This window comes from Hypanus sabinus, chromosome 9 (genome assembly GCF_030144855.1).
Source record: "Hypanus sabinus isolate sHypSab1 chromosome 9, sHypSab1.hap1, whole genome shotgun sequence".
NCBI lineage: Eukaryota > Metazoa > Chordata > Chondrichthyes > Myliobatiformes > Dasyatidae > Hypanus > Hypanus sabinus.
The window spans coordinates 70,633,082-70,645,112 of record NC_082714.1 but is presented as its reverse complement, the minus strand read 5'-3'; the positions used below and the strand labels follow the sequence as shown (position 1 = coordinate 70,645,112).

The following is a 12,031-nucleotide window of genomic DNA, read 5'->3' as shown; positions in this document are numbered from 1 at the left end:
GGCACACATCAACTACCGTGTCTTCCAGCTCTTTACCCATCACTAATGATGGTGCATATATCACTAATATATCCTGATGATGCATATATCTCAACTTCCAGCTCCTTACCCATCACTAATGATGATGCATAGATCTCAGCCAGGGCTCCTGAAGTATTTCTCTAAGTTCCCACAGTGTTCTTGGTCAGACCTGATCAGGTCCAGGAGATTCGTTTATCTTTCATACATTTTAAGATATCCAATACCTCATCTGCAGTAATGCAGACTGTCCCCAAGATCAACAAATTAAATATCTCAGGGTCCAAAGTCAAAGTTGCTCAACTAACAATCTGCTGGAGGATCTCAGTGGGTCATATAGCAGCTGTGAGAGTAAACAAATAGTTGACATTTTGTCCTGATGCAGTGTTTCAACCCAAAACATTAACAATTTCTACAGACACTGCATGACCCACAGAACTCCTCCAGAACATTTCTGTAGTTCCAGATTCCAGCATCTGTGCTCTTTTGTGTCTCCAAAATCTACATTTTTGTTCCACGGTGAAAACAATGAAAAATACTTCCTTGAGGACTCCTGTGTTTCCATGCACAGGTGTCCACCACAGTGTTTCAGGCCCTATTTTCTCCACAGATACTCTTAATATACTTAAGCTCTTTCCATTCTCCTTAAACTTCCAAATCAAAGTTATTTTATACCCCCTGTTAGTCCTTGATTTTCTTCGAGTATAGTCCTGCTGGGTTTCACTAGATCTTGCCTGTACCTGACATCAAATTCCTCCTTTTTCCTGTCTAGAGCCTTAACATCCCTCATTATCTATACAGAAAGCTTGGAGACAGTGCGAGAGGGAGGATAGGCAGGTGATAGAGAAGGGATGCGCTCAGGCCGATGGTTTGAGATGTGTCTACTTTAATGCAAGAAGCATCATGATCAAAGTGGATGAGCTTAAAGCATGGATCAGTTCTTGAAACTATAATGTTGTGGCCATTACAGAGACTTGGATGACTCAGGGGCAGGAATGGTTACTTAGAGTGCCATGCTTTAGATGTTTCAGAAAGGACAAGGTGGGAGGCAAAAGAGGTGGGGCATTGCACTGCTGATCAGAGATAGTGTCACGGCTGCAGAAAAGGAGGGAGGGATTGTCTACTGAGTCTCTGTGGGTGGAAGTTAGAAACAGGAAGGGGTCAATAACTCTACTGGGTGCTTTTTTATAGACCACCCAATAGTAACAGGGACATCAAGGAGCAGATAAGGAGACAGATGCTGGAGAGGTAGTAACAATAATAGGGTTGTCATAGTGGGAGATTTTAACTTCCCAAATATTGATTGGCACTTCCCTTGAGCGAAGGGTTTAGATGGGGTGGGGTTTGTTAGGTGTGTTCCAGAAGGTTTCCCGACACAATATTCAGATAAGTGTACAAGAGGAGAGGCTGTACTTGATCTGGTATTGGGAAGTGAATCTGGTCAGGTGTCAGATCTCTCAGTGAGAGAGCATTTTGGAGATAATGATCACAATTCTATCTCCTTTACCCTAAGCATTGGAGAGGGATAAGGAACAGACAAGTTAGGAAAGCATTTAGTTGGAGTAAGGAGAAATATGAAGCTATCAGGCAGGAACTTGGAAGCATAAATTGGGAACAGATGTTCACAGGGAAATGTAAGGAAGAAATGTGGCAAATGTTCAGGGGATATTTGCGTGATGTTCTGCAAAGGTACATTCCAATGAGACAAGCAAAAGATGGTTGGGTACAGGAACCTTGGTGTACAAAGGCTGTTGAAAATCTAGTCAAGATGAAAAGAAAAGCTTACGAAAAGTTAAAAAAAAAAACTAGGTAATGATAGAGATCTAGAAGATTATAAGGCTAGCAGGAAGGAGCTTAAGAATGAAATTAGGAAAGTCAGAAGGGGCCATGAGAAGGCCTTGGCGTGCAGTATTAAGGAAAACCTCAAGGCATTCTACAAGTATATGAAAAACAAGAGGATAAGATGTGAGAGAATAGGACTAAGCAAGTGTGACAGTGGAAAAGTGTGTATGGAACCGGAGGAGATAGCAGTGGTACTTAATGAATACCTTGCCTCAGTATTCACTATGGAAAAGGATCTTGGCGATTGTAGGGATTACTTACAGCAGATTGAAAAGATTAAGCATATAGACATTAAGAGAGAGAATGTGCTTGAGCTTTTGAAAAGCATCAAGTTGGATAAGTCTCCGGGACCGGACAACATGTACCCCAGGCTACTGTGGGATGCAAGGGAGGAGATTGCTCAGCCTTGCATCATCAATAGGAATGGGAGAGGTTCCAGAGAATTGGAGGGTTGCAGATGTTGTTCTCTTATTCAAGAAAGGAAGTAGAGATAGCCCAAGAAATTATAGACCAGTGAGTCCTATTTCAGTGGTTGGTAAGTTGACGGAGAAGATCATGAGAGACAAGATTTATGAACATTTGGAGAGGCATAATATGATTAGGAATAGTCAGCATGGTTTTGTCAAAGGCAGGTCAGGCCTACAGAGCCTGACTGAATTTTTTGAGGCTGCGACTAAAAACATTGATGAAGGTAGAGCAGTAGATGTAGTGTACATGGATTTCAGCAAAGCATTTGATAAGGTACCCCATGCAAGGCTTATTGAGAAAGTAAGGGGGCATGGGATCCAAGGGGAAATTGCTTTGTGGATCCAGAACTGGCCTGCCCACAGAAGGCAAAGACTGACTATAGACAGGTCATGTTCTGATGGAGGTCAGTGACCAGTGGTGTGCCCCAGGGATTTGTAATCAGACCCCTTCTCCTCGTAATTTTTATAAATGACCTGGATGAGGAAGTGGAAGGATGGGTTAGTAAATTTGCTAATGACACAAAGGTTGGGGGTGTTGTGGATAGTGTGGTGGGCTATCAGAGGTTACAGTGGGACATCAATAGGATGCAAAACTGGGCTGAGAAGTGGCAGATAGAGTCCAAGCCAGGTAAGTGTGAGGTGGTTCATTTTGGTAGGTGAAACATGAAGGCTATATATAGTATTAATGGTAAGACGCTTGGCAGTGTGGAGGAGCTGAGGGATCTTGGGGTCTGAGTCCATAGGACACTCAAAGCTGCTGCCCAAGAAGACATATGGTTAAGAAGGCATATGGTGCATTGGTCTTCATCAACTGTTGGATTGAGTTTAAGAGCCAAGAGGTAATGCTACAGCTATATAGGAACCTAGTCAGACCCCACTTGGAGAACTGTGCTCAGTACATGAAGGATGTGGAAACTATAGAAAGGGTGCTGAGAAGATTTACAAGGATGTTGCCTGGATTGGGGAGCATACCTTATAAAAATAGGTTGAGTGAACTCGGCCTTTTCTCCTTGGAGTGACGGAGGATGAGAGGTGACCTGATAGAGGTGTACAAGATGATGAGAGTCAATGATCCTGCGGATAGTCAGAGGCTTTTTCCCCAGGGATGAAATGGCTAGCACAAGAGGGCAGTTTTTTGGAAGTAAGTACAGAGGAGATGTCAGGGATAAATTTTTTTTATGCAGAGAGTGGCGAGTACATGGAATGGGCTGCCAGTGACGGTAGTGAAGGCAGATACAAGAGTGTCTTTTAAGAGACTCTTGGAATAGGCCATGGAGCTTAGAAAAATAGAGGTCTATGGGTAACTCTAGGTAATTTCTAAAGTACATGTTCGGCACAGTATTTTAGGCCGAAGGGCCTGTTTTGTGCTGCAGGCTTTCTATGTTTTCTATTATCCAGGAACCCTTACTCCTGCCCTTCACTAATAGAAGCATGCAGATCTTTAACTTTCAATATCTCTGCTTTAAAAGTCTCCCACTTGCTAGATGCCCCTTTGCCTACAAACTGTTCTCTAATCAACTTTATATGTTTCCTTTCTGATACCATCAAAATTTGCCTTGCCTTAATTTAGAACTTTAATTTATCTGTCCCTTTACATATTGATTTATTTGCAGTTATTTGTCCAATTTTCCTCTTCCACTGGCACCTCAGTCACACACCTTGCCCTATTTCCCAAGAGTAGGTCAGGTTTTCTATATATTGCCCGAGGAAATTTTCCTGAAGAACTTAAATTCCACCCTATTATGGCAGTGGCAATTCTATTAAGAAAGTTAAAATCCCCAAAAATCCTGCTATTTTTACAACTTTCTGCAATCTCCCTGCATACTTGCTCCTTTGACTATTGGAGGGTCCAGTGTACAACACCAACAAGATGACAACCCTCTTCTTATTTCTCAGTTCCTTCCAAAAAGCCTCACTGGACAATCCCTCAGTAATTTATCTGGGACCACTGCCATTATGCTCTCCTTAATCAGAAATGCAACTCCCCATCCTCTCTTTCCCCCACCTTTATTTCACATATAGCACATTCACCCAAGAATATTCAGTTGCCAGTCCTGTCACCACCGACCCTAATCCCCTTAGCCATGTGACTAAGGCTATAATATGGCAGTCCAATATTAGATATTCATGAATCAGGATCATCTGCCCAACCTGTCAGGCATGTTGCATTGAAATAATTGCAATTTAATCAAACAGTCTTTCCTCGCACCCTGTCATTAAACTCTAACTCTGTTAGGGAGGGAGTTCCAGAATTTTGAGCCAGCAATAGTGAAAGAACAGGGAATTAGTTCCAGGGCAACCTTCAAGTGCTGGCATTCCCATGTTTTTGCTGCCCTTGTCCTTCTAGCTACTAGAGGTTTGGCAAGTGGTTTCCCATGTTCCAGGGTCTCACTGGGAACCATTCTCAAAGGGCAGTATAGTTAATAAGGACAGGATGGTAAAGGGACGTTTATTTCTGGTTTTCAATGTAAGGTCCATCTTCTCATCAGCTTCAGAGATAGTGTTGATGATATAACTGGGCTAATGTTATACAAATTTCCATGGATAAGCAGTTAGAAACAGTTAGAAAGCATTAATCCAGTGTGTGTCTGGAGGTCAAGAGTCAGCATTTGCCTGTGAGCAGTACAATATGGCACTTACCCAGGACAGTGAGCAGGTCCTTGACAATTTCCGCCTTGATGAAGATACGTCCTCTTCGCTCAGTGTGGTCCATGCCACACATACTGGGCACGTTGGAAACACATCGCTTGTGGACATTCATCATACAGGCTGCAAAGAAAGACACTGACTTCACTTACTGCTACTTACACCTTCAGTCAGGCCACAGCACCCTGGTGCTGACATTGCCTGGGCATACTGTGCAGAATCACTCTGGGAACAGGATTCATGCCCCATAACAAACTCTGCTCTAACCACTCCAGGTCAGTCAAACAGTAAAGACAATAGACAATAGGTGCAGAAGTAGACCATTTGGCCCTTTGAGCCTGCACCGCCATTCTGAGATCATGGCTGATCATCTACTATCAATACCCGGTTCCTGCCTTGTCCCCATATCCCTTGATTCCCCTATCCATAAGATACCTATCTAGCTCCTTCTTGAAAGCATCCAGAGAATTGGCCTCTGACTGACTACAGCCCCACAACTCTCTGGGAGAAGAAGTTTTTCCTTATCTCTGTCCTAAATGACCTACCCCTTATTCTCAAACCATGCCCTCTGGTACCGGACTCTCCCAGCATCTGGAACATATTTCCTGCCTCTATTTTGTCCAATCCCTTAATAATCTTATAAGTTGCAATCAGATCCCCTCTCAATCTCCTTAATTCCAGTGTGTACAAGCCCAGTCTCTCTAACCTCTCTGCATAAGACAGTCCAGACATCCCAGGAATTAACCTCGTGAATCTACGCTACACTTCCTCTACAGCCAGGATGTCCTTCCTTAACCCTGGAGACCAAAACTGTACACAATACTCTAGCTGTGGTCTCACCAGGGCCCTGTACAAATGCAAAAGGATTTCCTTTCTCTTGTACTCAATTCCCTTTGTAATAAAGGCCAACATTCCATTAGCCTTCTTCACTGCCTGCTGCACTTGCTCATTCACCTTCAGTGACTGATGAACAAGGACTCCGAGATCTCTTTGTATTTCTCCCTTACCTAACTCTACACCGTTCAGATAATAATCTGCCTTCCTGTTCATATTCCCAAAGGTCCCAGGATGGTGACCCGGAGCATAGTGTGGTCATTATTTCACCAAAACTCAGAGTTATATTGAAAGCTCAAGGGTACAAACACATGCTCAACACAGGATATGAAACCTTGGCCAACACTTCAAAAACCATGATCAAAGTTCGTGTCATCAAACGGCTTAGGTGACAAACTAATTACTGAACCTGGGAGGTTTATTTATTAAATTTATCTGCAGGTCCACTACATTGCCACCTCTAGCCAGGTATAACCCTCATTCCATTTGATACCCTACACAATGACCCGAAATCCTTTTTAAGCTTTCACCTCTAACCCCAGATACACTTGCCCCTAAAGATACCCTACCCCATGACACCAGATGATACACCCACTGCTAACTCTTGACCCCAGATAATGACACTCCACTATCCTAGTTATCAAGGTATCATTCCTCATATTTGTGATGGCTCTTGCTGTAACCGTGCAGGAGACTATTCTCAAAGAGGTCAGAGTGGGAGAGCAACATGGTCTCTTGCAATTTAAATGCTGACTCTGCTTCACTCTCCACAGGGGCTAACTAACCTGCAGAGCATTTTCTGCTTATTTCAGATTTCCAGACCTAGTTTGCTTTTACATTTATTAAAAATGTGCACACTGTTATTTCAAAATCCTGGCATCCTTTGGAATGAGACCTGTCATTCACCATACTGATCCCGCTACCCTCCACTGGGGCTGGAGTGTTTCCTGGCCCAATATCAGTGTTGAGGGCCAAGGCACATCATCACATTTCCCAGCAACCATGCGTCGAGAGTATCCCCATCTTCTCTGTGACACCCTTAAAATTAACATCAGGAGATTTCCTCTGGAAATCCCAATAGATCTCCTCTACCCCACTCAAAGCCACTCTCTCAACAATGGCAGGAACTAAGTTATACCTGGAAAGGTTACTTACTGTCACATTTCATGCCCTGATGGATGAGCCCATAAAGGAGAGAACCGCAATGATCACAGAATGTTGGGCTAGAGTAGGTGTGAATTTTGAATTCATGCTTGTTCCGGGGATCCTGAAATAAAGAAAATACAGAAATGTGGTCACAAAACAACAAGAAGAAGCACGAGGGAAGGAAGAATCCCCAAATGCACTCGAACCCAGTGCAGTTCCCTCTACTGAGGGTGAGGCTGCAACCAACTAATTTCCTGTCTACACATTTCAAAAAGTGAGAACTATAGTCAATGAGAACAATGTGTTGGCCAAATCCACACAACACTTACCACAAGGCCACTCTCCTTTAAGGCTTCACAGGCAGAGGTACTGATTGACAGAGAAGTTATGATGAAAGAGAGATTGATGGAGAATGGGTAATGGGAGAGGGATTGGTAGGCAATCTCTTGGGTAATGAGGGAGAGGAGTGACTGATGGGTTATGGGTTGAGGGAAAGGAGGTACTGGTGGATAACGGAAACTAGTTTAGGGTTGCACTGATAGGTAATGAATGGTGCATGAAAGAGGGACTGAAGGGTTTTAAACTGCAGAAAGGTGAAAACCTCACCATGGCATGAGCACAGTAGGAAGTGTTTTCTGATGGAAAGCAAGATGTGACTATGGAGCAAGATAAAGGCGGGTGAGGAGGTCGTGTACAAGACAGGAACATGAGGGACAGTGTAGCTGAGCACTATGCAAATACAATGGAAACTTTGGAGAGTTATTCACATCCCTGTGACAAGGCTACTGGTTTATGACGGTGTTCGGAAGGCCCGAGATGGAGTGTGTACTGGTTTATGATGGTGTTCAGAAGGCCCGAGGTGGAGTGTGTACTGGTTTATGATGGTGTTCGGAAGGCCCGAGATGGAGTGTGTACTGGTTTATGATGGTGTTCGGAAGGCCCGAGGTGGAGTGTGTACTGGTTTATGACGGTGTTCGGAAGGCCCGAGATGGAGTGTGTACTGGTTTATGACGGTGTTCGGAAGGCCCGAGGTGGAGTGTGTACTGGTTTATGATGGTGTTCAGAAGGCCCGAGATGGAGTGTGTACTGGTTTATGATGGTGTTCGGAAGGCCTGAGATGGAGTGTGTACTGGTTTCTGACGGTGTTCAGAAGGCCCGAGGTGGAGTGTGTACTGGTTTATGACGGTGTTCGGAAGGCCTGAGGTGGAGTGTGTACTGGTTTATGATGGTGTTCGGAAAGCCCGAGATGGAGTGTGTACTGGTTTATGATGGTGTTCGGAAGGCCCGAGATGGAGTGTGTACTGGTTTATGATGGTGTTCGGAAGGCCCGAGGTGGAGTGTGTACTGGTTTATGATGGTGTTCGGAAGGCCCGAGATGGAGTGTGTACTGGTTTATGATGGTGTTCGGAAGGCCCGAGATGGAGTGTGTACTGGTTTATGACGGTGTTCGGAAGGCCCGAGATGGAGTGTGTACTGGTTTATGATGGTGTTCGGAAGGCCCGAGGTGGAGTGTGTACTGGTTTATGATGGTGTTCGGAAGGCCCGAGATGGAGTGTGTACTGGTTTATGACGGTGTTCGGAAGGCCTGAGGTGGAGTGTATACACTGCTACAGAGCTGCTGTTGAAGGCCACATCCTTTGCTTTACCTTCTTCACCAGCCATCTCCCTCTGATGTTCTGTTTGGTATCAGCAGTTCTGGGAGGTTTCACACCTCAATACAAACTCAGTGCAAAATGGACAAATGAATTGTATTCTAACAATAAGTTCCAGCAGCTGACTCTGGCATCAAGGGTTCGTTGCATCATGGAACCAGAGCAAAACATATTGGACCCAACATCTCCAATAAGAACAGGCAGAAGCAGCAGAGAAGAAGATGATCGAGGCTGCAACATCTCTCTCATCTGAGTTGAAAGGGCATTCCTGATTTCAGGTCTAACCATCTACAGTCACATTATGTCAGAAGTTGGCTATTCACTGATGGTGTACATTGTTGAGTTTCATTCACAGTTCCTCAGAACATGCCACATACAGGCAGCACCCAGCACTCTAGCAACACTCATGGAGCGGGCATGGAGTGAAAATTGAAAGTAGCTGGACAACGCACACTACGAATTGAATTGAATTGACTTTATTATTTACATCCTTCATATACACGATGATTAAATATCTTTACATTACATCTCCATCTAAATGTGCAATTTATAGTAATTTATAATAAATATGTACAACAGCATAGTCAATATAACATAGAAATACAATTGTGTTAGCTTGAATTAATCAGTCTGATGGCCCGGTGGAAGAAGCTGTCCCGGAGCCCATTGGTCCTGGCTTTTATGCTGCTGTACTATTTCCTGGATGGTAGCAGCTGGAACAGTTTGTGGTTGGGGTGACTCCAGTCCCCATTGATCCTTCGGGCCATTTTTACACATCTGTCTTTGTAAATGTTCTGAATGGAAAGTTCATGTCTACAGATGCGCTGGACTGTCCGCACCACTATCTGCAGAGTCCTGCGATTTAGGGAAATACAGTATCCATACCAGGGATACAGCCAGTCAGGATGTTCTCAGTTATGCCCTATAAAAAGTTCTTGGGATTTGAGGGCCCACACCAAACTTCTTCAACCATCTGAGGTGAAAGAGACGCTGTTGTGGCTTTTTCACCACACAGCCCATATGTACAAACCACGTGAGATCCTCGGTGATGTTTATGCTGAGGAATTTAAAGATGTTCACCCTCTCAACCCCAGATCCATTGATGTCAATAGGGGCTAGCCTGTTTCCATTCCTCCTGTAGACCACTACCAGCTCCTTTGTTTTTGCGATGTTGAGGGAGAGGTTGTTTTCTTGACACCACTGTGTCAGGGTAGTGATTTCTTCTTTGTAGGCTGCCTCATAATTATTTGAGATAAGGCCAATCAGTCTAGTGTCATCAGCAATTTAATTAGCAGATTGGAGCTGTGGGTGACAACGCAGTCATGGATATACAGAGAGTAAAGGAGGGGGTTAGTACCTGGGTTGAGGGGCAGAGGGTAAGTGATAACCATCTCCAGCATTTCCTATTGACATTCCCTCCAACTTCCACCTTGCCCTTAAATTCACTTGGTCCACCTCACACATGACCCTTCCCCTTTCTCAATCTCTCTGTCTCCATCTCAACTGACATCTTTTATAAACCTACTGATTCTCACAGTTACCTCAACTATACCATTTCCCTATCTCCTGTAAAATGCTATTTCCTTTTCTCAGTTTCTTTGCCTCCTTTCCATTTTGGCTTCCCATTATAGAACATCAGAGATGTCCTCCTTCTTTAAAGGATGCAGTTTCCCTCCTTTCGCTATTGATGCTGCCCTCACCCGCATCTCCTCCATTTCCTGCACACCCACTCTCACCCCATCTTACCACCTTAAAAGTGATAGTGTTCCTCTTATCCTTCCGACCACCACATTAGCCTCTGTGTCCAACATGTGATCCTCCACAACTTCCGCGATATCAAGAGATCCTGCCCCTGAACATATCATTACCCTCCCCACCCTGCTTTCTGCAGTTCCGCTGGCTCTCAGGGCCCCGTGCAGTCCTTGCAGGTGAGGCAACACTTCACCTGTGAATCTGCCACAGTAGAGGGATGAACATGTTGGAATGTTGTTCCTGGACTACAGCTCAGCATTTAACACCATAACTCCCTGCAGACTTGACCAACAGCTCATAGACCTTGGCCTGCACCCCTGCCTTGTGCAGCTGGATCCTCGACTTCCTATTGGATCACCAACAGGTGGTCAGGATGGGCTCCCTCACCTCTGACCCTCAAACATTGTGTTCAGAGTCTCCTTCTTGACTCCTTTTACACCCATAACTGTGCTGCCACACAGAGCTCCAATCTACTGATCAAATTTGCAGATGACATGACTTTGATTGGCCTTATTTCTAGCGGTGATGAGACAGCCTACAGAGGAGAAGTTGACACCATGGCACCAAAGTTGACAACCAAAGAGTTGATTGTGGATTACAGGAGGAACAGAAACAGGCTCCACCCAATCAACATCGATGGATCTTCAGTTAAGAGGGTGAGCAGTTTCAAGTTCCTTGGTATACACATCACCAATGATCTCACCTGGGCTGTATACACCAACTTTGAGGGGAAAGAAGAGCACAACAGTGTCTTTTCCACCTCAAGCAACTGAAGAAGTTTGGGACAGGCCCCCAAACCCTCAAGACCTTCTACAGGAGCTTCACTGAGAGCATCCTGACTGGCTATACCACAGCCTGGTATGGGAACTGCACCAACCTTGATCGCTAGGCACTACAGAGAGTGGTACGGACAGCCCAGATCATCTGTGGCCATCAACTTCCCTCCATTGAGGACATTTATATCAGCAGGTGCAGAAAGAAGGCTTGGAAGATCACTGGGGACACCAGTCACCCCCACCAAAAACTGTTCCAGCTGCTTCCGTCTGGCAAACGGTACTGCAGCATTAAAGCCACGATCAACAGGCTACTGGCCAGCTTCTTTCTACAAGCCATTAGACTTTTAAATTCACATGTCTGTACATTGCAATGGAGTCATAATGCAAAGAACTTTACTCCCTCATCTTGTGGGATGGATGTAAGATTTAAATGACTTCTAAATTCTGCTGGAGTTGTCTATCATGATGCAGCCTCCTCTATAGTGCTGAGACTTATTGTAAATTGGGGGACAGTTCATTTGAGCACCTCTGCACCATCTGCTAAAAGCATTTTAATTCCCATTCCCATTACGACATGCTGGCCCATGACCTCCTCTTCAGCCCAGATGAGGCCACCCTTAGGGTGGCACAATGCCATAACAACACACACAAAAAGCTGGAGGACCTCAGCAGGCCAGGCGGCATCTATAGAAAAAGGTACAGTCGACATTTTGTGTGCGTTGCTCTGATTTCCAGCATCTGCAGATTTTCTCTTGTTTGTGACCTTATATTACATCTGGGTAGCCTACAACCTGATGGCATGAATATCGATTTCTCCTTCTGGTAAACGAATTTCCACCCTCCGCCTCCATTCCCCACTTTGACCTTTTACTTCCTCTCACCTGCCTATTAGTTTCCC

General features: G+C 44.7%; 1 protein-coding gene across 3 annotated transcripts in view; it reads right to left on the bottom strand.

The window, feature by feature from the left end:
• Positions 1 to 12,031, bottom strand: part of LOC132399478 (protein kinase C beta type) — a 346,894-nt gene that overhangs the window by 122,692 nt on the left and 212,171 nt on the right. For all 3 annotated transcript variants that reach the window (XM_059979897.1, XM_059979895.1, XM_059979896.1), the window contains 2 exons: positions 6,963 to 7,074; positions 4,968 to 5,096 (listed from right to left, as the gene is read on the bottom strand). In XM_059979897.1, the coding sequence (XP_059835880.1) occupies positions 4,968 to 5,096; positions 6,963 to 7,074 (241 nt within the window). The remainder of the gene's footprint in view (positions 1 to 4,967; positions 5,097 to 6,962; positions 7,075 to 12,031) is intronic.